Source organism: Scyliorhinus torazame, chromosome 1, assembly GCF_047496885.1.
Source record: "Scyliorhinus torazame isolate Kashiwa2021f chromosome 1, sScyTor2.1, whole genome shotgun sequence".
Lineage (NCBI taxonomy): Eukaryota > Metazoa > Chordata > Chondrichthyes > Carcharhiniformes > Scyliorhinidae > Scyliorhinus > Scyliorhinus torazame.
In genome coordinates this window covers 92930585-92957944 of record NC_092707.1, presented here as the reverse complement: position 1 = coordinate 92957944, position 27360 = coordinate 92930585, and the positions used below count along the sequence as shown (strand labels likewise).

The following is a 27360-nucleotide window of genomic DNA, read 5'->3' as shown; positions in this document are numbered from 1 at the left end:
GGGAAAAACCCCACGATTTCCAAAGCCCGCTCCGCCCTCTCTGGCGCAGCTCCTATCGCGGCCTTGTCTCTCTCCCCCAGTTCATGTAACATTTCCTGCGCGTGATTGACCCCCTATATACAACAACCATCACACATCAACCCTCAAACATCCCCCCCACCCTCACAAACCCTGAGCTAGAGTCCATCTTTTCAACTTGTATAAAGGTCCACGCCTCTTCAGGCGTTTCAACGTAGTAGTGTTGGTCCTTGTATATGACCCACAGTCGCGCTGGCTGCAGCATTCCGAATTTCACTCCTTTCCGGTGCAGCACCGCTTTGGCCCGGTTGAAACCCGCTCTCCGCTTTGCAACCTCCGTGCTCCAGTCCGGGTATATTCGGATCTCTGCATTGTCCCACTTGCTGCTCCGCTCCTTCTTGGCCTATTTCAGGACCCTCTCTCTGTCCGTGAACCGGTGAAATCTCACCACCATTGCCCTTGGCGGCTCATTTGCCTTGGGCTTCCTCGCCAGCACCCGGTGTGCCCCGTCCAACTCCAACGACCTCGAAGGGGCCTCCGCGCCCATCATTGCCCCGATCATCGTGCCCGCGTATGCCACAGCATCGGCCCCCTCCACTCCTTCTGGGAGACCCAGGATCCACAGATTATTTCTCCTCGACCTGTTCTCCAGGTCTTCGAGTCTTCCCGCCCATCTCTTGTGTAGCGCCTCGTGCCGCTCCACTCTCACCGCCAGGCCCAAAGAGCTCGTCCTCATTCTCACTACCTCTTTTCTGTACCTCCTGGATCTTCACCTCGTGGGCCTTCTGGGTTATCCCCAGTCCTTCAATTACCACCAGCATAGGCGCCAGCATCTCCTTGCGCAGCTCCTCGAAGCAGCGCTTGATGAATTCCTGCAGCTCCGGCCAGCACTCCGTTTTGTCCCCGGCCGCCGCCATTTTGTTTTTTTTCCCTCGCTTCTCCCGCTGCGCCAATGCCGCTTTTTTGGCCGTTGCACTTCTGGTCCGGTCCATAAAAGTTGGAGGGGGATCTCTCTCTTCACTTCCCCATGGGTTGTCTTCAAACAAATTCCGTTGGGGCTCCTCCAATGAACCGAACGTCCGTAGTAGCGGGAGCTGCCGAATCGTGCGGCTTAGCTCTGCATAGCCGCAACCGGAAGTCCCATCCCGGACTTTTAACCCCCTCCCAGACAGACCTTCCTTCCCAGACTGTCCTTCCCTCCTGGAATGACCCTCCCTCCCAAACTGACAACCCCCTCCCTGACTGTCCATCCTGCCTGGACTGACCTCCACTCCAACACTGTCCGTCCCTCACGGACTGTCCTTCCCACCCAGACTGACCTTCCCACCCGAACTGCCCTTCCCTCCCAGACTGCCCCTCCCTCCCGGACTGACCTTCCCTCCCAGACTATCGTTCCCTCCCGGACTGTCCTTCCCAGCTGGTCTGTCCCTCCCTCCCGGACTGTCCTTCCCGCCCGGACTGTCCTTCCCGCCCGGACTGTCCTTCCCGCCCGGACTGTCCTTCCCTCCCAGACTGTCCCTCCCTCCAGGACTGTCCTTCCTTTCCGGACTGTACTTCCATCCCGGACTGCCGTTCCCTCCTGGACTGTCCTTCCTGCCCGGACAGCCCCTCTCTCCCAGACTGTCCCTCTCTCCCGGTCTGTCCTTCCCGCCCCGACTGTCCTTCCCTCCCGGACTGTCTTTCCCAGCTGGTCTGTCATTTCCAGCTCGTCTGTCCCTCCCTCCCGGACTGTACTTCCCAACCGCACTGTCCTTCCCTCCCGGACTGTCCCTCTCTCCCGGACTGTCCCTCTCTCCCGGACTGTACCTCTCTCCCGGACTGCCCCTCTCTCCCGGACTGCCCCTCTCTCCCGGACTGCCCCTCTCTCCCGGACTGTCCCTCTCTCCCGGACTGTCCCTCTCTCCCGGACTGTCCTTCCCTCCTGGACTGCCCCTCTCTCCCAGACTGTCCCTCTCTCCCGGACTGTCCCTCTCTCCCGGACTGTCCTTCCCGCCCCGACTGTCCTTCCCTCCCGGACTGTCTTTCCCAGCTGGTCTGTCCTTCCCAGCTGGTCTGTCCTTCCCAACCACACTGTCCTTCCCTCCCGGACTGTCCGTCTCTCCCAGACTGTCCCTCTCTCCCAGACTGTCCATCCCTCCTGGACTGCCCCTCTCTCCCGGACTGTCCCTCTCTCCCAGACTGTCCTTCCCTCCCAGTCTGTCCTTCTCGGCCGGACTGTCCTTCCCTCCCAGACTGTTCTTCCCTCCCGGACTGTCCTGCCCTCCCGGACAGTCCTTCCCTCCCGGACTGTCCCTCCCTCCCGAACTGTCCTTCTCTCCCGGACGGTCCTTCCCTCCTGGACTGTCCTTCTCTCCCAGACTGTCCCTACCTCCCGAACTGTCTATCCTTTCTGGACTGTACTTCCATCCTGAACTGTCCTTCCCGCTCAGACTGTCCTTCCCTCCCAGACTGTCCTTCCATCCCGGACTTTTAACCCCCTCCCAGACAGACCTTCCCTCCCGGCCTGTCATTCCTCCTGGAATGACCCTCCCTCCCAAACTGACAACCCCCTCCCTGACTGTCCATCCTGCCTGGACTGACCTCCACTCCAACACTGTCCGTCCCTCCCGGACTGTCCTTCCCACCCAGACTGTCCCTCCTTCCCGGACTGACCTTCCCTCCCAGACTATCGTTCCCTCCCGGACTGTCCTTCCCTCCCAGACTGTCCCTCCCTCCCGGACTGCCCCTCTCTCCCGGACTGTCCCTCTCTCCCGGACTGTCCCTCTCTCCCGGACTGTCCTTCCCTCCTGGACTGCCCCTCTCTCCCAGACTGTCCCTCTCTCCCGGACTGTCCCTCTCTCCCGGACTGTCCTTCCCGCCCCGACTGTCCTTCCCTCCCGGACTGTCTTTCCCAGCTGGTCTGTCCTTCCCAGCTGGTCTGTCCTTCCCAACCACACTGTCCTTCCCTCCCGGACTGTCCGTCTCTCCCAGACTGTCCCTCTCTCCCAGACTGTCCATCCCTCCTGGACTGCCCCTCTCTCCCGGACTGTCCCTCTCTCCCAGACTGTCCTTCCCTCCCAGTCTGTCCTTCTCGGCCGGACTGTCCTTCCCTCCCAGACTGTTCTTCCCTCCCGGACTGTCCTGCCCTCCCGGACAGTCCTTCCCTCCCGGACTGTCCCTCCCTCCCGAACTGTCCTTCTCTCCCGGACGGTCCTTCCCTCCTGGACTGTCCTTCTCTCCCAGACTGTCCCTACCTCCCGAACTGTCTATCCTTTCTGGACTGTACTTCCATCCTGAACTGTCCTTCCCGCTCAGACTGTCCTTCCCTCCCAGACTGTCCTTCCATCCCGGACTTTTAACCCCCTCCCAGACAGACCTTCCCTCCCGGCCTGTCATTCCTCCTGGAATGACCCTCCCTCCCAAACTGACAACCCCCTCCCTGACTGTCCATCCTGCCTGGACTGACCTCCACTCCAACACTGTCCGTCCCTCCCGGACTGTCCTTCCCACCCAGACTGTCCCTCCTTCCCGGACTGACCTTCCCTCCCAGACTATCGTTCCCTCCCGGACTGTCCTTCCCTCCCAGACTGTCCCTCCCTCCCGGACTGATCTTCCCTCCCAGACTGTCCTTCCCAGCTGGTCTGTCCTTCCCGCCCGGACTGTCCTTCCCACCCGGACTGTCCTTCCCAGCTGGACTGTCCCTCCCTCCCTGACTGTCCTTCCCAGTAGGACTGTCTTTCCCTCCTGGACTGTCCTTCCCGCCCGGACTGTCCTTCCCGCCCGGACTGTCCTACCCAGCCGGACTGTCCTTCCCAGCCAGACTGCCCTTCCTTCCCGGGCTGTCCTTCCCAGCTGGACTGTCCCTCCCTCCCGGACTGTCCTTCCCAGCAGGACTGTCTTTCCCAGCTGGACTGTCCCTCCCTCCCGGACTGTCATTCCTGCCCAGACTGTCCTTCCCCGCTGGTCTGTCCTGCCCGCCCAGATTGTCCTTCCCGCCCGGACTGTCCTTCCCAGCTGGTCTGTCCTTCCCAGCTGGTCTGTGCTTCCCAGCTGGCCTGTGCTTCCCGGCCCGACTGTCCTTCCCTCCCGGACTGTCTTTCCCAGCTGGTCTGTCCTTCCCAGCCGGTCTGTCCTTCCCAGCTGGTCTGTCCCTCCCTCCCGGACTGTCCCTCTCTCCCGGACTGTCCCTCTCTCCCGGACTGTCCTTCCCTCCTGGACTGCCCCTCTCTCCCGGACTGTCCCTCTCTCCCGGACTGTCCTTCCCACCCAGTCTGTCCTTCCCGGCCGGACTGTCCTTCCCTCCCAGACTGTCCCTCCCTCCCGATCTGTCCTTCTCTCCCGGACTGTCCTTTCCTCCTGGACTGTCCTTCTCTCCCGGACTGTCCTTCCCAGCTGGACTGTCCTTCCCTCCCGGACTGTCCTTCCCTCCCGGACTGTCCTTCTCTCCCGGACTGTCCCTACCTCCCGAACTGTCCTTCTCTCCCGGACTGTCCTTCCCTCCCGGACTGTCCTTCCCTCCCGGACTGTCCTTCCCTCCCGAACTGTCCTTCCATCCCGGACTGTCCCTCCTTTCCGGACTGTACTTCCATCCCGGACTGTCCTTCCCGCTCAGACTGTCCTTCACTCCCAGACTGTCCTTCCATCACGGACTTTTAACCCCCTCCCAGGCAGACCTTCCCTCCCAGACTGCCCTTCCCTCCTGGAATGACCCTCTCTCCCAAACTGACAACCCCCTCCCTGACTGTACGTCCTGCCTGGACTGACCTCCACTCCAAGACTGTCCATGCCTCACTGACTGTCCTTCCCTCACTGACTGTCCTTCCCTCCCGGACTGTCCTTCTCTCCCGGACTGTCCTTCCCAGCTGGACTGTCCTTCCCTCCCGGACTGTCATTCCCTCCCGGACTGTCCTTCTCTCCCGGACTGTCCCTACCTCCCGAACTGTCCTTCTCTCCCGGACTGTCCTTCCCTCCCGGACTGTCCTTCCCAGCTGGACCGCCCTTCCCTCCCGGACTGTCCTTCCATCCCGGACTGTCCGGCCTTTCCGGACTGTACTTCCATCCCGGACTGTCCTTCCCGCTCAGACTGTCCTTCCCTCCCAGACTGTCCTTCCATCACGGACTTTTAACCCCCTCCCAGACAGACCTTCCCTCCCAGACTGTCCTTCCCTCCTGGAATGACCCTCCCTCCCAAACTGACAACCCCCTCCCTGACTCTACATCCTGCCTGGACTGACCTCCACTCCAACACTGTCCGTCCCTCACGGACTGTCCTTCCCTCCCACACTGACCTTCCCCCCCGGACTGTCCTTCCCTCCCGGTCTGTCCCTCCCTCCCGGACTGTCCTTCCTTTCCGGACTGTACTTCCATCCCGGACTGTCGTTCCCTCCCGGACTGTCCTTCCCTCCCGAACTGTCCTTCCTTTCCACACTGTACTTCCATCCTGAACTGTCCTTCCCGCTCAGACTGTCCTTCCCTCCCAGACTGTCCTTCCATCCCGGACCTTTAACCCCCTCCCAGACAGACCTTCCCTCCCAGACTGTCATTCCTCCTGGAATGACCCTCCCTCCCAAACTGACAACCCCCTCCCTGACTGTCCATCCTGCCTGGACTGACCTCCACTCCAACACTGTCCGTCCCTCACGGACTGTCCTTGCCTCCCACACGGGCCTTCCCACCCGGACTGTCCTTCCCACCCGGACTGTCCCTCCCTCCCACACTGACCTTCCCACACGGACTGTCCTTCCCTCCCAGACTGAACTTCCCTCCCGGACTATCGTTCCCTCCCGGACTGTCCTTCCCAGCTGGTCTGTCCTTCCCACCCGGACTGTCCTTCCCACCCGGACTCTCCTTCCCAGTTGGACTGTGTTTCCCTCCTGGACTGTCCTTCCCACCCGGACTGTCCTTCCCACCCGGACTGTCCTTCCCAGCCAGACTGTCCTTCCCAGCCGGACTGTCCTTCCTTCCCGGACTGTCCTTCCCAGCTGGACTGTCCCTCCCTCCCGGACTGTCCTTCCCAGCCGGACTGTCCTTCCTTCCCGGACTGTCTTTCCCAGCTGGACTGTCCCTCCCTCCCGGACTGATCTTCCCTCCCGGACTATCCCAAACTGACAACCCACTCCCTGACTGTCCCTCCCTCCCGGACTGTCATTCCTGACCAGACTGTCCTTCCCCGCTGGTCTGTCCTGCCCGCCCAGATTGGCATTCCCGCCCGGACTGTCCTTCCCAGCTTGTCTGTCCTTCCCAGCTGGTCTGTGCTTCCCAGCTGGACTGTCCCTCCCTCCTGGACTATCCTTCCCACCTGGTCTGTCCCTCCCTCCTGGACTGTCCCTCCCTCCTGGACTGTCCTTCCCACCTGGGCTATCCTTCCCAGCTGGACTGTCCTTCCCACCCGGAATGTCCTTCACTCGTGTACTGACCTTCATTCCCGGACTGACCTGCCCAGCTGGTCTGTCCTTCCCATCTGGTCTGTCCTTCCCAACTGGTCTGTGCTTCCCAACTGGTCTGTGCTTCCCAGCTGGACTGTCCTTTCCCCTCGGACTGACCCTCCCTCCCAGATTGGCAGCCCCCTCCCGGCCAGGCCCTCCCCTCCCGGACCTCGCCCTCGTACCGTTCCTCGCTAGCCCCTCCCCCTTCTCGGTGACCATGTCTTCCCGGTCTCCCAACCCCCTACTTCCTGCTCTGGGGCTTTCCCTCCTTATCCGTCTCCCTCTCCGAGTGTTCTAGTTTTCCCGCCCCTCCCCCACTTCCCGCTCTCCACCTTCCCCGTCCTACCCTACCACCCTACCCCCCAAACAACTTTCTGAAACTTTCCTTCTCCCTCGAAGTTGTCCATTTAAACACCTCCTTTCATTGCTGCTTCCAATGCCATAAAGATTGTCGGTGGTCTGTCAAATGTTATTCTTATTCAGTTTTCCCGTAACGGTTTCATGCAACTAATGACTTGCAAGGTCATTTCAGAGGACAGACCAAGTCACCCGCATTGCCGTAGGTCTTGAGTTATATGGAGAGCCGCGGATTTTTTACACTGGAGAACATTCGTGAACCAGAGATATCGTTAATGACTAGCCACTGGTTTCATGATCATTTCTCTTGGGATTAGCATTTTATTCCAATGTAACAAATTAATTACGTTGTATTCAAACCCTCCAGCTGCCTTGTTTGAGTTTGAACTCATGTCACGGAGCATTAGTCAGGGGCCCTGGATTTTTAGTCCAGTAGCATTATCACTGCGATACCATCCGCCACATTAATGTCAGGATGATTAATCAGACCGCAAAAACACTATGGATATCATTGAGCAAAACTAACTAATTTATGACTTTGATGGCAGTTGCTAGTGGACCTCCAGATAGCGCTAATAAAACGTGTGTGTGTGGGGCGGGGGTTAAGCTAGGAGATCAGAAACAGCCTCTTTCGAAAACAATGCCACTGTAATGGGAGACTTTGAATTTTCACGTAGATGAGGTGAAACAGAATCGCTCTAACCCAAGTGGCAAAAATGTATTTGAATGTCGTTAGGACAGGTTTACCTAATATAGATGTGTGACTTAATATAGATCTTAGACAGCCTCCACACAAAGCAATCAAAATGGTTAATGGGTTGTCAGACTTTCTATTCATAGGACATTGACAAAAAGGACGCGGAAGGTATTCGGCTGCTACACATGCCCTTGTTCAATTACACTTACAGTTTGTGAGCAATTCAGGGTACCATACGTTAGGAAGGATATATTGACCTTGGAGTGAGTGCAGCGAGAATGAGCTTCAGGGGTTAAATTAGGAGAGGTTACACAAACTAGCGCCATAGCCCCAGGAATTTAGATAGTTAAGTGGTGACTGGATCACGGTTTTTTCAGATTTTAAGAGTTACAGGTCGGATCAATGGTGGGATGTGAGGACAGCCAGATCCTTCAGGAATATGATTCAGAAACATTTACAGGCACAAAGATGTTTGAAGTTTGTATCTCTTTTCTGTAAATGGCAATTGCTGCTACATTAATTCCTAATCTCAAATCCGAGATTGGTAAATATCGTTATTCAAAGGCATTATTGACTGTAGGACAATGGCCACTATTTGGAGCTACGCTGCAAATTAGCTATATTTGCTTACTAAATCATCAGTAGAGGAGTCTCTAAACCAAAGGCAGGTTAAAAAAAAAGTAAAATCAAAACAAATTAATTGATTACTTTAATTTATATAGTTTACAAAGGAGAATGTGCAAACTCCACACAGACAGTGACCGGGCCGGGATCGAACAAAGACAAGTACAGCACAGGAACAGGCCCTTCGACCCTCCAAGTGCGCCGACCATGCTGCCCGTCTAAACTAAAATCTTCTACACTTCCTGGGTCGGTATCCCTCTATTCCCATCCTATTCATGTATTTGTCAAGATGCCCCTTCAACGTCACTATCGTCCCTGCTTCCACCACCTCTTCCGGTAGCGAGTTCCAGGCACCCACTACCCTCTGGGTAAAACACTTGCCCGTACATCTCCTCTAAAACTTGCCCCTGGCACCTTAAACCTATGCCCCCTAGTAATTGACGCCTCTACCCTGGGAAAAAGTCTCTGATTATCCATCTGTCTATGCCCCTCATAATCTTGCAGACCTGGGACCCCAGCGCCGTTGGCAGCAGTGCTAACCACTGCTCCACCGTGCGGCGCTACGCCTGTAACGTTACAAGGAAGCTCGGTTCAGGATGAACACACGGTAAGATTACGTCATTGGGATACAAAGTGAACATTTATTGTGATTTGAAATATTTCTCTTAAAATTAAACATGTAATCTATGAGGGGGAACTTTACTTTGGAACATATTTTTAACTAACAGTATAACAGATCAATACAAATGAGTTTTGAATCAGGTACAGCTGGATCTGGAGATGGTTGCTCTAAACGGGTTTGCCAGAGCCTCGTGTTTGACCAGACAGGAGTAAAGCTCGCGTGAGTTCCACTCTGCGGCTGACAGAGTCAGATAACTGCTCACACTGAACGTGTTGTCCGCCTCCTGCTGGATCCGACTGGTCTCAACCCCATTCCCTCTGACACTGCCGTCTACAGTCCATTCAATCTCCGCAGCTCGCGGGTTAAACCCGCTCACCAAACACACCAGGGTCGCCGTGTTATTCGCTGTGATTTGATCCGATGAAGTTGGAAGGAGGGACACCGAGGGGCCCCGTGGATCTGAAAAGTAGAAACATATGGAAGCGTGAGGACTGCCGCATGTAAATGGTCGAAAGTCAGAGTATTGGAATTTTGCTCTTATAACACTCAGTTGTACAAGCGAATCAGAAATACCTCTCCATGGAGGCTGAACAAACACGTGGAGGACTCGTACTTCCCGAAAGTTAAAATATAGATTAAGAAAATAGCTGCAAGGAATTAATTGAATGCAAAGTATTCTCTTTGCAGGAACACTACACACGTTCATAGCAATGCTTGTTTGGAAATGTTGTACATCTCATTGTTCAATTCAAATTAGAATACTTCGAACAATGTCGAAAACAAACCGTGAAAGGTCGGTGAGCAATGTGAGATCAATACTACTAGGGTTCCACTTTCCAGGATCGGTTAGCAATTTGAGGCACTGTAAAATAATAAATAATCATCTCTACAGATTCGATCAAGTATATTATCTAATTAACCCCATAGTAGAATTCATTTAGGGTACATAGGATCTGTTTTAAATTCATCAGTAGATCGACGAAGCAGTTTAGTCAATTTGAACAGTTCCGCTGCAGCATCCGCGAGCTTCCACAGTTCGATCGGAAACTACTCTTTGATATTAAAACTCCTTTACTGAGGATTAAAGCTATCGATTAACATAGTGCAGATGTCGGATGTGGTCGGACTCAATTAATCACACCAACAAAAGAAGAATCATTCGATGCAAGGTATCAGCAGACTCGGATTGGGTCTAATCCGGGCCATGTCGTACATTTATACACATTGGAAAACACAGGGAAGCTATTGCGCTTATATAAATGCCAGCTCTTCGGCCACCTCAATGTCTTAGTGTATTCAGTCCACATTTCCCATTAGTCATAGATTGATAGAAATCAAAGGAGGAAGTAATAACTGACAATGTTGGCGAAACTCCTTGTTGAACACATGTATTGGGATCCTGAAATTATTCGCACAAAAATATGAATTTGTTAGTTAATTGTCGGTCTGGAATAGCTGTTTCTGTGAGCATTTATTTTTACAATATTCTTTGAATCAAGTTGCAAATATTTATCAGTATTTTATGGCCTGACTCTTATTATCTATAACCCGTTCTGCTTGAATCGACCTACCTGCAGCTTTTCTGTTCTGGCTGATTGGCTTGAAAATAGGACCGGAGTAAGATTTCATGCTCAGATTATGGTAAACAGCATGTTCTGCAGTATCAATAGTGAACGCAGTTTCCAGAAAAAGGAAGTATCCCCTTGGTAAACTATTTGTTGAAATTATGATTTCCAGAAAAACAATTACAATAATAATTCATGTCATAAATAACGTTGCCTAAAATACTAATTCTAAAATACAACCGACGTCAATGAATGATGACCAACTGTCACCACCAGGAGCTCTAAAAGGGCGCTTGTTTTTTTTGTATCACTAACGGTGTTATCCTGCAAAACGTCCTCGAGCAACTGCCGATCAAGCATTGAAATAATAACCAAATAGATTCATCATAACCAAAAGCACAAAGTGCCGGATGATGCACTCCTTGAATGGTGCACTGAGACGAGTATCTCCCGTCCTGTTACTGTCACACTGTAAATATTATCTTCGCTCATGGCCAGCAGCACCTATCTGGGAAGGGTAAATTTCACAACCGCCGCCTTTCAGCCAAACTGCCAACGAGATGCAATTAACACCAACTACTGCTTTGGTTACTGTAGCCCCATCAGCTTGCCAAAATGCAAAGAATAATTTGGAAAGCTAGAAGCTTTACCACGAACCTTGCAACTTGATGTGTCCCCCTCGCATTCTAACTAAAATTACAAGAACTTTATAGAAGTGGCAGATGCAGGGAAAAAATGCAATGACAGGGATTTGGCAAACTTGATAAGAAGAGCAGGTTGGTAAAGACATACTTGGAACCCGGAAGTTTCATTGGACAAACGCTGCTCGCCCCTCATTCGATTTGAACCTTAAATGAATTGAGTTTGAATGGGATATAACGGCAGGGTCGCGGGGAATCTCACCGAGCGATGTCTCTGTTTCAGTCCTCGGATTCTAGACGAAGGGGTCATAAAATAGCGAAACCGCAAATTAAAAATGCGGACAGAACCTCTTCAGTTCTCTGATTCGTGCTTTCCTAACGCGTACATTACATTAGAGTAAACAGAATAAACGAAACACTGTTCTATATGCAAGAAGGTGTAAAAACACGATTAGAAACATTATAATAAAAAAATATATCGAATTTGAGGGCATGGGAAAGGGTTAAGGATCATAGTTTCTTTATCAGAAAACAAAAGCAAGTTTATAAATCGCTAGTATTTTCCATTTCTCGGCAGATGCTGCGGAAATCGCTCAGCGTTTCCGGCATTTTCTATTGTTATTTAATATTTCGAATGTCTACATTATTTTATTTTTGGGATGTGAATTTCAGGACAATCCAATTTAAAGCGGATGGCCATCTCTTCAACCCGAAAGGGCTGAAATCCTCAATTAAGGTTATCAGAGGTGATCCCACGGAAATTGCTACACACCGATGTTTGTGCACTTGTGCCGCACTCTGAGCATGGCCCTGGATTATATACTGTTATTCAAAAACATCTGACGACCGTAGGCTGATCATCGGTCTTGCCCACCAACCACCACTATCTCTGACGACGCCCCATATACGCTAATTGTCAGCGACACAACCCTGAACTTTCAGATAACTTTACCTATCTCGGAAGCAAAATCTCCAGAGATATCTGCATTGACAGTGAAGTGACGAGCCCTGCATTTACCCGTTTTCACCAAAAGGTTGTGGAGGAAACGGTTTATAGAACTAACAACAAAACGTGTGTACAAAGCTGTAATACCTGCCCTCCTATATGTCCATGAGGCATTGACTAGTTATTCCTGACGTACTAACGAGCAGGCTCGAAGGACTGAATCGCCTCCTTCTGCTCCTAATTCCTATGTAAAGAGTTAGTTGAGCAGGTTCCACATGAGATATGTTTGGAACATCACGGGCATCAAATCAGAGAACAAGTTGCTGAGGTTCTTCAAAAAGCAGAAATGTCTGGAATTTACTGCATTCACCTTAAGAGCTCAGTTCAGACGGACTGGGCAAGTAGGCGGTATGATTGATGAAAAAAATCCCTGAGGCGCTCATGGCTTCACAGCTCAATGTTGGACAGGCCTGTGAGATAACCTGATATTAACGGTCAAGGACTCCTTCAAGTCAAACCTCAGGAAATGTGGCAAGTCCACCACAGATTGTACGAAAAACGCTCTAGAAAGAGTACCCGAGGAGCAATGGCATCAAGTAGTGGCCTTGCTTCCTTCCATAAGGAAAGGATGCAGGCGGTTAAGAGGAAAAGGAAAACTAGAAACAACGGATGGCCCCAACAAAATCAGAGTCGTCCTGCCCGCAGTGTGGAAAGCCAGGCACACTTGCGGTCGGGCTCCACAGATACTTTTGGAACGCACAACAGACGTTACGCACAAGAAACGGCGATTTTCGATAATGAAGGAAAAGCGAGCAGGACGACGCATCGATAGCGACTATAATTACTGGTTAATCATGCTGCAGTGAATGGTTACAACAAAAACGGTGGTTTACTGGGAATTACAGGGCGGCGAATCTTGGACTGCCCATTAGGGACTAATTGGCCATAGTTACAGCATCTTGCACTGCCACGGCTACGCGGTACTCGTCGAAGTAAATTGCACCCCAGTTGCAGAGACGGCCCGATTAACGCCGCATTGATTCTTTTGGGGGGTTTTGCACTTTATAGTTTCAATATTGTCCAACGATATTGGGGCTACAGACAGTGGAGTTAGCCAATCCGAACCAGCAGTCTGGCACGTTACTCTTTGTGTCTGGCTGCTTCTGAAATACTGACTGACGCTCTTTGCTACTGCCATCCGCGCTCTCAAGACCAACCGCAACATCGTCATCAAACCAGCAGACAAAGGAGGGGCCACCGTCATACTCAACAGAAAGGACTACTGCAAAGAAGTATACCGACAACTCAACAACCAGGAACACTACAGACAGTTACCAGCAGATCCGACCAAAGAACACATCCGCCAACTCAACAGACTGAATAAGACCTTGGATCCAGACCTTCAGAGCACCCTACATGCTCTCATTCCACGTACTCCCCGCATTGGAGATCTCTATTGCCTCCCGAAAATACATAAGGCCAACACACCAGGCCGTCCTATCGTTTCAGGCTATGGGACCCTGTGTGAGAACCTCTCTGGCTACATCGAGGGCATCTTGAAACCCATCGTACAAGGTACACCCAGCTTCTGTTGCAACACGATGGACTTCCTGCAGAAACTCAGCACCCATGCACCAGTTGAACCAGGAACATTCCTCATCACATCTCGGCACTCTACACCAGCATCCCCCATGACGACTGCATTGCTGCAACAGCCTCAGTACTCAACACCGACAACTGCCAATCTCCTGACGCAATTCTGCAACTCATCCGCTTCATTCTGGATCACAATGTCTTCACCTTCGACAACAAGTTCTTCATCCAGACGCACGGAACAGCCATGGGGACCAAATTTGCACCTCAATATGCCAACATCTTCATGCACAAGTTTGAACAAGACCTCCTACACCACACGTTACACACCAGATACATCAATGACATTTTTTTCCTTTGGACCTACGGCGAAGAATCACTGAAACGACTACACGATGACATCAATAAGTTCCATCCCACCATCAGACTCACCATGGACTACTCTCCAAAATCAGTTGCATTCTTGGACACACTCATCTCCATCAAAGACGGTCACCACAGCACTTCGCTTTACCGCAAGCCCACGGATAACCTCACGATGCTCCACTTCTCCAGATTCCACCCTAAACACATTAAAGAAGCCATCCCCTATGGACAAGCCCTCCGTATACACAGGATCTACTCAGACGAGGAGGAGCGTAACAGACATCTATAGACACTGAAAGATGCCGTCGTACGAATGGGATATGGCGCTCGACTCATCGATCGACAGTTCCAACTCGCCACAGCAAAAAACTGCACCAACCTCCTCAGGGACACAATCGACAGAGTACCCTTCGTCGTCCAGTACTTTCGTGGAGCGGAGAAAGTACGACATCTTCTTCACAGCCTTCAACATATCATCGATGAAGATGAACATCTTGCCAAGGTCATCTCCACACCCCCACTACTGACCTTCAAAGAACCTCGCAACCTCAAACAAATCATAGTTAGCGGGATAGATAGGAGATTCTGTGGGAACGAGATCCAGCAGAGGGCAGTAGAGCGGAGCTGCTGATGGGTGTTGCAAGGGAAATTTGCAAACCTCAGTCGTGGCCACCCCATCTTGAAGCTGTACCTGAGCTAGAGACCCTAGCTGTTCGGGTGAAGACAAGCATCCAGCAGAGGGCAGTAGAGCGGAGCTGCTGATTGGTGTTGCAAGGGAAATTTGCATACCTCCGTCATGGTCACCCTAACTTGAAGGTAGTTTGTGGAGGAGCTGTTGTCAAGTGACACTTAAACCCGAAACACTTCTTCAGTGTTTCCCTCCCTACCCCCTCCTCTAACCAAAAAAAAACAACCGCTGTAAAGATCAAGAGGCTCGAGGGCAGGTAGAAGTGGAAAGTTGAACCGTGACGCCACAGCCTGCAGGAAGGAATTGACTGGTGACTGGTAAGTAGTTTTTATTTATTTTCCCTCAGGTGTTCTTGTGCGGGGTGCAGAGGTTGCTGAGTGAGTGCTTGCTGAGAAGGGGAGTGAATAACAGGTAAGCTCTTTCTTTCTTCTTTTTTTAAATTATCTAGAGGGGATGACAGGGAAGGTAGTGCAATGTTCCTCCTGCAGAATGTTTGAGGTGAGGGACGCTGTCAGTGTCCCTGCTGATTTGATCTGTGGGAAGTGCACCCATCTCCAGCTCCTCAGAAACTGCGTTAGGGAACTGGAGCTGGAGTTGGATCAACTTCGGATCATTCGGGAGGCAGAGGTGGTCATAGATAGAAGCTTCAGGGATGTAGTTACTCCGAAGAATAAAGATAGATGGGTGACAGTGAGAGCGGCTGGGAGGAAGCAGTCAGTACAGGGTTCCCCTGTGGCCGTTCCCCTTAGTAACAAGTATACCGCTTTGGATACTGTTGGGGGGGGGGGGGGGGACTTACCAGGGTTAAACCATGGGGTACAGGTCTCTGGCACAGAGTCTGTCCCTGTTGCTCAGAAGGGAAGGGGGGGAGGAGTAGAGCATTAGCCATCGGAGACTCCATAGTTAGGGGGATAGTAAGGAGATTCTGTGGGAATGAGAGAGATTCATGGTTGGTGTGTTGCCTCCCAGGTGCCAGGGTGCGTGATGTCTCGGATCGTGTTTTCGGGATCCTTAAGGGGGAGGGGGAGCAGCCCCAAGTCGTGGTCCACATAGGTACCAACGACATAGGTAGGAAAAGGGATGGGGATGTAAGGCAGGAATTCAGGGAGCTAGAGTGGAAACTTGGATCTAGGACAGAGTTATTATCTCTGGGTTGTTACCCGTGCCACGTGATAGCGAGACGAGGAATAGGGAGAGAGAGGAGTTGAACACGTGGCTACAGGGATGGTGCAGGAGGGAGGGTTTCAGATTTCTGGATAATTGGGGCTCATTCTGGGGTCGGTGGGACCTCTACAAACGGGATGGTCTGCACCTGGGCCAGAGGGGTACCAATATTCTGGGGGGGAAATTTGCTAATGCTCTTCGGGAGGGTTTAAACTAGTTCAGCAGGGGCTTGGGAACCTGAATTGTAGCTCCAGTATACAGGAGGTTGAGAGTAGTGAGGTCATGAGTAGGGTTTCAAAGTTGCAGGAGTGTACCAGCGGGCAGGAAGGTGGTTTAAAGTGTGTCTTCTTCAATGCCAGGAGCATCCGGAATAAGGTGAGTGAACTTGCGGCATGGGTTGGTACCTGAGACTTCGATGTTGTGGCCATTGCGGAGACATGGATAGAGCAGGGACAGGAATGGTTGTTGCAGGTGCCGGGATTTAGATATTTCAGTAAGCTCAGGGAAGGTGGTAAAAGAGGGGGAGGGGTGGCATTGTTAGTCAAGGACAGTATTACGATGGCAGGAAGGACGTTTGATGAGGACTCGTCTACTGAGGTAGTATGGGCTGAGGTTAGAAACAGGAAAGGAGCGGTCACCCTGTTAGGGGTTTTCTATAGGCCTCCGAAAAGTTCCAGAGATGTCGAGGAGAGGATTGCAAAGATGATTCTGGATAGGAGCGAAAGCAACAGGGTAGTTGTTATGGGGGACTTTAACTTTCCAAATATTGACTGGAAACGCTATAGTTCGAGTACATTAGATGGGTCCGTTTTTGTCCAATGTGTCCAGGAGGGTTTCCTGACACAGTATGTAGATAGGCCAACGAGAGGCGAGGCCATATTGGATTTGGTACTGGGTAATGAACCAGGACAGGTTTTAGATTTGGAGGTAGGTGAGCACTTTGGTGATAGTGACCACAATTCGATTACGTTTACTTTAGTGATGGAAATGGATAGGTATATACCGCAGGGCGAGAGTTATATCTGGGGGAAAGGCAATTATGATGCAATGAGACAAGACTTAGGATACATCAGATGGAGAGGAAAACTGCAGGGGATGGGCACAATGGAAATGTGGAGCTTGTTCAAGGAACAGCTACTGCGTGTCCTTGATAAGTATGTACCTGTCAGGCAGGGAGGAAGCGGTCGAGTGAGCGAACCGTGGTTTACTAAAGCAGTCAAAACACTTGTCAAGAGGAAGAAGGAGGCTTATGTAAAGATGAGACATGAAGGTTCAGTTAGGGTGCTCGAGAGTTACAAGTTACCTAGGAAGGACCTAAGAAGAGCCAGGAGGGGACATGAGAAATCTTTGGTAGGGAGGATCAATGATAACCCTAAAGCTTTCTATAGATATGTCAGGGAAAAAAGAATGACTAGGGTAAGAGTAGGGCCAGTCAAGGACAGTAGTGGAAGTTGTGCTTGGAGTCCGAGGAGATAGGAGAGGTGCTAAGTGAATATTTTTCATCAGTATTCACACAGGAAAAAGACAATGTTGTCGAGGAGAATACTGAGATTCAGGCTACTGGACTAGAAGGGCTTGAGGTTCATAAGGAGGAGGTGTTAGCAATTCTGGAAAGGGTGAAAATAGATAAGTCACCTGGGCCGGATGGGATTTATCCTAGGATTCTCTGGGAAGCTAGAGAGGAGATTGCTGAGCCTTTGGCCTTGATCTTTAAGTCATCTTTGTCTACAGGAATAGTACGAAGTCTTACAACACCAGGTTAAAGTCCAACAGGTTTGTTTCGATGTCACTAGCTTTCGGAGCGTTGCTCCTTCCTCAGGTGAATGAAGAGGTCTGTTCCAGAAACACATATATAGACAAATTCAAAGATGCCAAACAATGCTAGGAATGCGACCATTAGCAGGTGATTAAATCCTTACAGATCCAGAGATGGGGTAACCCCAGGTTAAAGAGGTGTGAATTGTATCAAGCCAGGACAGTTGGTAGGATTTTGCAGGCCAGATGGTGGGGGATGAATGTAATGCGACATGAATCCCAGGTCCCTGTTGAGGCCGCACTCATGTGTGCGGAACTTGGCTATAAGTTTCTGCTCGGCGATTCTGCGTTGTCACGGGTCCTGAAGGCCGCCTTGGAGAACGCTTACCCGGAGATCAGAGGCTGAATGCCCTTGACTGCTGAAGTGTTCCCTGACTGGAAGGGAACATTCCTGCCTGGTGATTGTTGCGCGATGTCCGTTCATTCGTTGTCGCAGCGTCTGCATGGTCTCGCCAATGGAACAGACCTCTTCATTCACCTGAGGAAGGAGCAGCGCTCCGAAAGCTAGTGACATCAAAACAAACCTGTTGGACTTTAACCTGGTGTTGTAAGACTTCGTACTGTGCTCACCCCAGTCCAACGCCGGCATCTCCACATCACAGGAATAGTGCCAGAAGACTGGAGGATAGTAAATAATGTCCCCTTGTCCAAGAAGGGGAGTAGAGATAACCCCGGTAACTATAGACCAGTGAGCCTTACTTCTGTTGTGGGCAAAATCTTGGAAAGGTTTATAAGAGATAGGATGTATAATCATCTGGAAAGGAATAATTTGATTAGAGATAGTCAACACGGTTTTGTGAAGGGTAGGTCGTGCCTCACAAACCTTATTGAGTTCTTTGAGAAGGTGACCAAACAGGTGGATGAGGGTAAAGCAGTTGATGTGGTGTATATGGATTTCAGTAAAGCGTTTGATAAGGTTCCCCATGGTAGGCTACTGCAGAAAATACGGAGGCATGGGATTCAGGGTGATTTAGCAGTTTGGATCAGAAATTGGCTAGCTGGAAGAAGACAAAGGGTGGTGGTTGATGGGAAATGTTCAGACTGGAGTCCATTTACTAGTGGTGTACCACAAGGATCTGTTTTGGGGCCACTGCTGTTTGTCATTTTTATAAATGACCTGGAGGAGGGCGTAGAAGGATAGGTGAGTAAATTTGCAGATGACACTAAAGTCGGTGGAGTTGTGGACAGTGCGGAAGGATGTTAAAAGTTACAGAGGGACATAGATAAGCTGCAGCGCTGGGCTGAGAGGTCGCAAATGGAGTTTAATGCAGAAAAGTGTGAGGTGATTCATTTTGGAAGGAATAACAGGAAGACTGAGTACTGGGCTAATGGTAAGATTCTTGGCAGTGTGGATGAGCAGAGAGATCTCGGTGTCCATGTACATCGATCCCTGAAAGTTGCCACCCAGGTTGAGAGGGTTGTTAAGAAGGCGTACGGTGTGTTAGCTTTTATTGGTAGAGGGATTGAGTTTCGGAGCCATGAGGTCATGTTGCAACTATACAACACTCTGGTGCGGCCGCATTTGGAGTATTGCGTGTAATTCTGGTCGCCGCATTATAGGAAGGATGTGGAAGCATTGGAAAGGGTGCAGAGAAGATTTACCAGAATGTTGCCTGGTATGGAGGGAAGATCTTATAAGGAAAGGCTGAGGGACTTGAGGCTGTTTTCGTTAGAGAGAAGAAGGTTAAGAGGTGACTTAATTGAGGCATACAAGATGATCAGAGGATTGGATAGGGTGGACAGTGAGAGCCTTTTTCCTTGGATGGTGATGTCTAGCACGAGGGGACATACCTTTAAATTGAGGGGAGATAGATATAAGACAGATGTCAGAGGTAGGTTCTTTACTCAGAGAGTAGTAAGGGCGTGGAATGCCCTGCCTGCAACAGTAGTGGACTCGCCTACACTAAGGACATTCAAATGGTCATTGGATAGACGTATGGACAATAAGGGAATAGTGTAGATGGGCTTTAGAGTGGTTTCACAGGTCGGCGCAACATCGAGGGCCGAAGGGCCTGTACTGCGCTGTAATGTTCTATGTTTGCAGCAAATTACCCAACCTTCAGAACAGCAACCACGACACCACACAACCCTGCCATGGCAATCTCTGCAAGACTTGCCAGATCATCGACATAGATACCACCATTGCATGTGAGAACACTACCCACCAGGCACGCGGTACATACTCGTGCGACTCGGCCAATGTTGCCTACCTCATACGCTGCAGGAAAGTATGTCCTGAAGTGTGGTACATTGGCGAGACCAGGCAGACGCTGCGACAACGAATGAACGGACATCAGGCAGGAATGTTCCCTTCCAGTCGGGGAACACTTCAGCAGTCAAGGGCATTCAGCCTCTGATCTCCGGGTAAGCGTTCTCCAAGGTGGCCTTCAGGACGCTCGACAACACAAAATCGCCGAGCAGAAACTTATAGCCAAGTTCCGCACACATGAGTGCGGCCTCAACCGGGACCTGGGATTCATGTTGCATTACATTCACCCCCTACCATCTGGCCTGGGCTTGCAAAATCCTACCAACTGCCCTGGTTTAAGACAATTCACACCTCTTTAACCTGGGGTTACCCCTATCTCTGGATCTGTAAACACTTAATTAACTGCAAATCCTCGCATTCAAAGCATTGTCCTGCATATTTGAATTTGTCTGTATATATGTTTCTGGAACATACCTCTTCATTCACCTAAGGAAGGAGCAGCGTTCCGAAAGCTAGTGTTTGAAACAAACCTGTTGGACTTTAACCTGGTGTTGTAAGACTTCGTACTGTGCCCACCCCAGTCCAACGCCGGCATCTCCACATCATGACTGCATTTTAAGTAAGCACATTTATTTAAACTTACCAAAACCTAGCCAATCTTCCATACAGTATAGTTTTCAAGTTCAGTTTCCTCTAAATTATTCGGAGAACAGAACAGAATGGACATACTTGGACAAAAAAGCTTTTGCGACTGATATTGAAAGAAGAGCCGTAACCGGATAATTGAGCATCGCATGATGTACATCGCAAATAATTTACTTACTGTCCAGATTCAGTTTTGTTCCTTTACCAAAGGTACGACCTGCATAACAGAAATAATCAGCGGTATCCCCAGTTTGTACATTAGTGATGATTAAACGCATCTGGTTGCTCGCCGAGTCCACAGATCCCATGAATCGATCGGGGATATTGGAAGTTTACCACTGGACTCACTCCAAACAAGCACAGGGACACTGCCGGGTTTCTGCCAGTACCAGCTCGCGTAGTAGCTACCTATGCTGTCTGCAGACATGGTACAGGTGATCTTGACATTTTCCCCCGGGGAGGTTGAGATGGATGTTGGTTGTGTCAGGACGATACCCGCGTTGGTACCTGGAAAATTAATACATTTTTTTGTTCACGCACACTCGTTACAGCTGCGACAACTGATTGCAACTCGGAACCACACCACCCAAGTAAGCCATAAGACAATGCAAAATTGGAAGCTGCCTGTGACTAGCTCTGGACTTAATGCGGAGACAGTGCACCAGCACCGCGAGAACTCCAATCCAGGCAGTCATTGGGGAAATCTTGCGGAAGATCAGAAATGAAATGGTTCCTGGCTGCCAGGTGCTCCGGTTTTTTCCAAACTTCACTTTAAGAAGTGTCGAGCATTGCATCATGAGTACTTATGCAAATATGCAAGCATGGCACCCGCCTGTTGGCCTTGTGATGACTGACATTTCAGCAACGCCTATTCCAGCCAAGTTTTCCATCTGGGAAGGCAAGAGATTCGAAGACTGAATTTGGACGTCCCAATAGGAGCAAAATAAACGTTGAGCTAAATCAGCGATTAGTTGTTAGGCGAATGAAACAGAAAATGTAATAAATACTATTCTGGCGAAAGCTGATTGACCTGAAATGTTCACTCTGTTTCTCTCCCCACACATGTTGCCTGGCCTGCTGGCCTGCAATGCAGTTTCTGCGTTGATTTCAGATTTCCAGCATCGATAGTATTTTGTTTTTATATTAGTAGGTGACGCTCATTCAATGCACCAATATCCTGAAGATTATAAGGAAGAGAAAGGATGAGGAATGAGTTCTACATTTCCAAGATCAACACAAAAAATGAGCTGGAATGTAGGACTATCGAATAGTTGTTGGTTTTGACAAACTGGGAATTGGTAGTCGCAAGAAAGGGTTGTGTTCAGGGTTTAGGAGCAAAAAGTAGGACAATTTCGAGAGCATTTGGCCTATCCTATCTCTAAGGACCGAGAGGGAGAGGTTAGGAACAGGCCATTCCGCTCCTCCAACCAACTACCCAATTTAAATAAAGCATCATTGATCTGTATCTCAATTCAGTCTCGTTAGGTGGATGTTGAACCTCAGTGAAAGAGTAGACTGCAGGCGTCTTGTTCTATTCGGTGGCAGAACATTTCACTGGGATTGTGGAATATGTGGAATGTTGACCAACACACCAACAAGATTGTTGTGCATTTTGAGGCTTCATGGATAACATTTATCCTAAATCTAATGAAGAAATTGTCTTCGCGGCATGGACATAACACGGCCAAGAGAAATATCAGGGTTCTTCCTAGGTAACACCACTCAGTTAAAGCTAAGACAACTTGCATGATGCTTATTGGATCCCAGCGACCTCCATGAAAATTGCTTGAAAAGTATTGCAAGGAATATCATTACAGATTTCGCATTTATGTTATGTGTAATGAATCGCGATCCTGTGCTTCTTGAGTAGTAACATACACCGTGCCGAGATGAAATCTCCCCTCCTTTCCCTTCGGGGTCGGTATTCGGGGGCAGCACGGTAGCATCGTGGATAGCACAATTGCTTCACAGCTCCAGGGTCCCAGGTTCAATTCCGGCTTGGGTCACTGTCTGTGCAGATTCTGCACATCCTCCCCGTGTGTGCGTGGGTTTCCTCCGGGTGCTCCGGTTTCCTCCCACAGTCTAAAGGTGTGCAGGTTAGGTGGATTGGCCATGCTAAATTGCCCTTAGTGTCCAAAATTGCCCTTAGTGTTGGGTGGGGCTAATTTGGTTATGGGGATAGGGTGGAGGTGTTGACCTTGGGTAGGATACTCTTTCCAAGAGCTGGTGCAGACTCGATGGGCCGAATGGCCTCCTTCTGCACTGTAAATTCTATGATATCTATGATATCAAGGTGATGGGACCATTGCAACCTAAGGTCCCACAACATGCTTTGCCTTGTGCTATTTTGAAACGTTTTTTTCAGAGCAAGTTATGCATTTCTACAAGTAGCTTTTGTTCCACCAAATGTAAAAGGCGTTGATCGAGTAAAGGCCATGTATAATGACATGGGAAAATAACAAACAGAGGTGGCTCTGCAGCCAATGCTTTTCAAATTTTTGAATGCAGACTATCTGGTCGCAGGGACTTGCCGACCTTGTTTAAATTCCCCCCTTGCTTTTGCTCCGGATGTTCTTAATCGAGATGCTTCAGTCACCTTCTTTCATGAAGACTGATGAGAAATATTTGTTCATTGCCTGTGGCCTTTCTGAGTTTCCCATCATTAACTCCCCCTACAAAAAGTCAAAGTTTACTTTAGCTACTCACTTCCTTTTTATATTATTGTAGAAACAATTACTGTCTATTCTTCTATATTTTGACAGTTTAGCCCCATGATCAATTTTGACAGGGCTGCACGGTGGCACAGTGGTTAGCACTGCTGCCTCACAGCGCCAGGGACCCGGGTTCGATTCTGACCTCGGTGACTGTGTGGAGTTTGTACTTTCTCCCCATGGGTTTCCTCCGGGTGCTCCGTTTTCCACCCACAGTCCAAAGATGTGTTGATTTGGTGAATTGAACATGCTAATATTGGCCAAAACGTTTAGGTGGGGATAGGAGTGGTGGGGATTGGACTTTGGTAGGCTGTATTAGCGGAGCAAGGGCTGGTGCAGACTCGATGGGCCAAATAGCCTCTATCTACATTTTAGGGATTCTATGACTTATTGTAGTAATCTTTCTTGGTTTCTAAAGAAAATTCCTAATCTTCGCTATATTGTGTGTCTTTTCTGTCAATTTGATAAATCCTTACCGTCCTTACGTATGTTAATCACTGACTCATGTAGATATTTTTCACAATGGAATAAATCTTTGTTAAGAATGATAAAAGTTTCCTTTTGACTGCTTATGTACTATTTTACCGTTTTAATCTAATTTGCCATTCCACCTTAACCAACTCTATCTTCATAGCGTTGTAGCCTCCTTCGTTTAAATTCAAGGCACTGGATTCAGTCATGTTTCTAATCTGATACTGAATGTGAATTTCCACCACTTTAGGATTTCTCTTTCAAACAGGGTTCTTTATTCTATGATCACAAACTAATTAATCTGGTTTCTTTATATCCTAACAGATCTAAAACAGCCTTTGTACATTCCACAATATATGGTCTAAGGAATTGTACTGGACACATTCCATGAATTCGGCCTAAAGGTTACCTAGGTCAATTTGATTTGCACAATCTTTATGAAGATTAAAGTCACCCATGATTATTGTGGTATATTTTGGCTAACTGTACAAAATAAATAGATTGCTGAATCACGTGAGTTTAATGCAAGACCAACAGAGGTTTATTGAATAGATCTTTACTGTAGTAGTGTCAGTACTAGACTAAGGCAGAAGCTTGCAAAATAACCGAGTAAAGCGAAATGTCGCGTGACTTGGTTCTTAAAGAGACATTGCACACAACTATACTAACCCACATATATATATAACATCCCTCCCCCCTTTACCTCTAAGGTCCAACACAACTACTATTTTAACATAGTCATTTGCATCCATATGCAAGTGCAGGCTTATTACATGTTATAACACATGAAATTATTACATGTAATAACACAGTCAATAGGTAGATGATCAGGTGGGCATCTATTTCTCATTGGTTGCCTGCATACTTTTGGGGCTTTGTTATTCTTGACTTAGATGTATTTTCAGGTTCTTCAGTAAATGCCTCTATACTGGAAGGTGTTACAGTCTCTTTCTATGAGGGAAACCTAGTCGTAACAGGTTCTTCAGATGCCATCTCTTCTGTAAAGAAACGAGAAGTTAGTTATGCAGTCAGATGGAATAGACTTGTTGGTAGTCTAGCACTGGCGCACTAACACGTGTTGTCAATAATTGATCCACATGATGTCTTCACAAGAGATTGTATGTTGCTTTGACCATGTAGGATATTGGACCACCGTGAGCCAGTACCATCGCAGGGATCCACTTCTCACTCAAGGTGTTCTCTTTGTTGTAACAAGTGTTTCCTTGGGTTACTTTCTCATCTCAAGATCTGTCACTATTGGTTTTGCTCTACTATGTCAGATGTCTCCTTTCGCCAAAGGTAGTCCTCAGCTTCTTTTTCTTTTTTTTCATAAAAAACAAAAAAAAGCAGAAGCAAAATTATACATTATAAATAACCAACACCACTCCCCCCCTGCTCCCCACTCTTTCCCACATCTCCCGTCCTGCCTTCCTCATTTTAACCCCTTTACCCTCACCTTCCTACCTCTCTCCTTTTACTGACACCTCAATCCTCCTTAAAGAAGTCAATGAACAGCTTACACCTCTGAGCGAACCCATCAACTGACACCCTCAGGATGAACCTGACCTTCTCCAGCCTCAGGAATTCTGCCAGGTGACTCACTTTCGGCGGCTCCGTCGATGTAAGATCTGTCTTCGGGCGATCAGTGAAGCAAAGGTCAAAATGTTGGCCTCTCTCACCCGCTGGACTCCCGGATCTTCCGACACCCAGAATATCTCTATCTCTGGACTCAGGGCCACCTTTACCCGCAACACTTCAGACATTATGTCCGCAAACCCCCACGAGAATCCCTCTCGCTTTGGACATGCCCAGGACATGTGGATGTGATTCGCGGGCCTCCCCACGCACGGCCCACACCTATTTGCAAACCCCTCAAAAAACCTACTCATCCATGCTACAGTCACATTTGACCTGTGAAGTACTTTAAACTGGACGAGGCTCAGCCTCGTGCACAAGGAGAATGCATTCACCCTCCGCAGGGCCTCATCACACATCCTAACTTCCACTTCCACACCCACCTCCTCCTCCCACCTCCGCTTTATATCCCCCACTGGGGGCTCCTCCCAATCCATCAATTCCTTGTAGACCTCAGATACCTTCCCCTCCACTATCTCTCCTTTGACAGCACCTTGTCTTGCAACCCCAAATGCGGTAACCCAGGAAATCACAGTACCTCTCTCTTCACAAAATACCTGAAGCTTTTCACCTGGGCACCTGTGAAACTGCCCCTACAAACAGGTCACCAAATCACTCAATCCCTGCCTGCCGCCATCCCCGAAACATTGCATTCAGCACCCCCACCCCCCACCCCCAGTGCAAAACTATGATTATCACACATCGATGCCCACACCGAGGCACCCTCCAGTCTCAAATGCATCCATCAACACTGCCACCTCCATCTCCTGTCCCTCTGGAGCAATCATTATCACATTAAACAGCCTCCTCACATTTGCTGACAACTGTCTCCCTTTCACAAACCCCGTTTGTTCCTTGCTTATCACCCCCATGACCCAGTCATCAATTTGCCAAGCTAACACCTTCACCAGAAACTTGGCATCCACATTCAATAGCGATATCGGACGGTACGATCCACACTGCTCTGGATCATGGTCCTTTTCCAATATTAAAAAGGTGGATGCCTGTGATAATGTAGGGGGGAGTTCCTCACTGTCGCTAGTCTCATTATATGCCCTCACAAGCAGTGGCCCCAGGTCCCACCCAAACCTTTTATAAAACCCCACCGGGAACCCATCCAGGCCTGGGGCCTTTCCTGCCTGCATCACCCCCATACTCTCCATCACCTCCCTCAACCTGATAGGTGCCCCCAATTCTTGAATCAACTCCTCGTCTACCCAGGGATTCTCCAACTCATCAACGAACTGCCCGCCACATTCTTGTCCCCCTCCCCCCGACCGGGGGCCCTGACTCATACAATCTCCTCTAAAAGCCTCAAATGCCCCATTTACTGCCACTGGGTCCAGTACCACCTTCCTGTCTCATCATTTACTCTGCCAATATCTCACTATCTACTGCTTCTTCAGCTGGTAGACCAGCATCCTATTTGCCTTCTCACTATACTCATATACTACCCCACTGCCTTCCCTATGGACACTAATCCAAACTCCATCTGGAGCCTCTGCCTCTCCTTCAACAGCACAATCTCCAGGGCCTCAAATACTTTCTGTCCACCCTCAGAATCTCATCCACCAGCCTTGCCATCTTTGCCCATTCAAAATAATTTCCACCCCAACCACCGCCGTGAGTGCGTCCCACAGCGTGATGGCCGTTACCTCCCCCATGTCATTGAGATCCACATACCCCTGGATGGCAGCCCTCACCTCCTTATCCGCCAACAATCCCACATCCAGTCCCCACTGGGTGCTGCTCTCCCCTCCCCAGACCTCTTGCAAATCCCCCCAGTGTTGCACGTGGTCAGAGACCACGATCGCCGAATACCCCTAAATGACCACCCCTGACAACAACACCCTGTCCATCACAAAAAGGTCAATCCGGGAGTGCACATGGGAAAAATATGAGAATTCCTTCACTCTCAGTCTCCCAAACCTCCACGTGCCCCCCCCCCAATGCTCCATCGCAACTGCCAATAACGTCCCTGACCTCGGGCTCGACTAGTCCAAGCTTGGCTCTATAATCACACTAATATCCTCCAATGATCAACTGGTGGGCATCCAGGTCAGGAATCTTCCCGAGAACCCACCTCATGAAATCTACATTATCCCAATTTGGGACATAATCATGAAAAGACCACCGGCATCGCCTCTACCTTCCCCCTCACCATCATGAACCTCCCCCCTGAATCTGCC

General features: G+C 49.6%; 1 protein-coding gene and 1 gene segment (V, D, J or C); one reads left to right on the top strand and one right to left on the bottom strand.

The window, feature by feature from the left end:
• Window positions 1–8590: 8590 nt before the first annotated feature.
• Window positions 8591–27360, top strand: part of LOC140410125 (immunoglobulin kappa constant-like) — a 65426-nt gene continuing 46656 nt past the window's right edge. Inside the window, exon 1 of the C gene segment in view lies at window positions 8591–8707.
• The window catches only part of LOC140415419 (uncharacterized), a 136527-nt gene continuing 117933 nt past the window's right edge, over window positions 8767–27360 (bottom strand). The window contains 3 exon segments of the mRNA XM_072501056.1: window positions 8767–9181; window positions 20533–20688; window positions 20691–20862. Of these exon segments, the coding sequence (XP_072357157.1) occupies window positions 8859–9181; window positions 20533–20688; window positions 20691–20862 (651 nt within the window). The 3' untranslated portion in view covers window positions 8767–8858.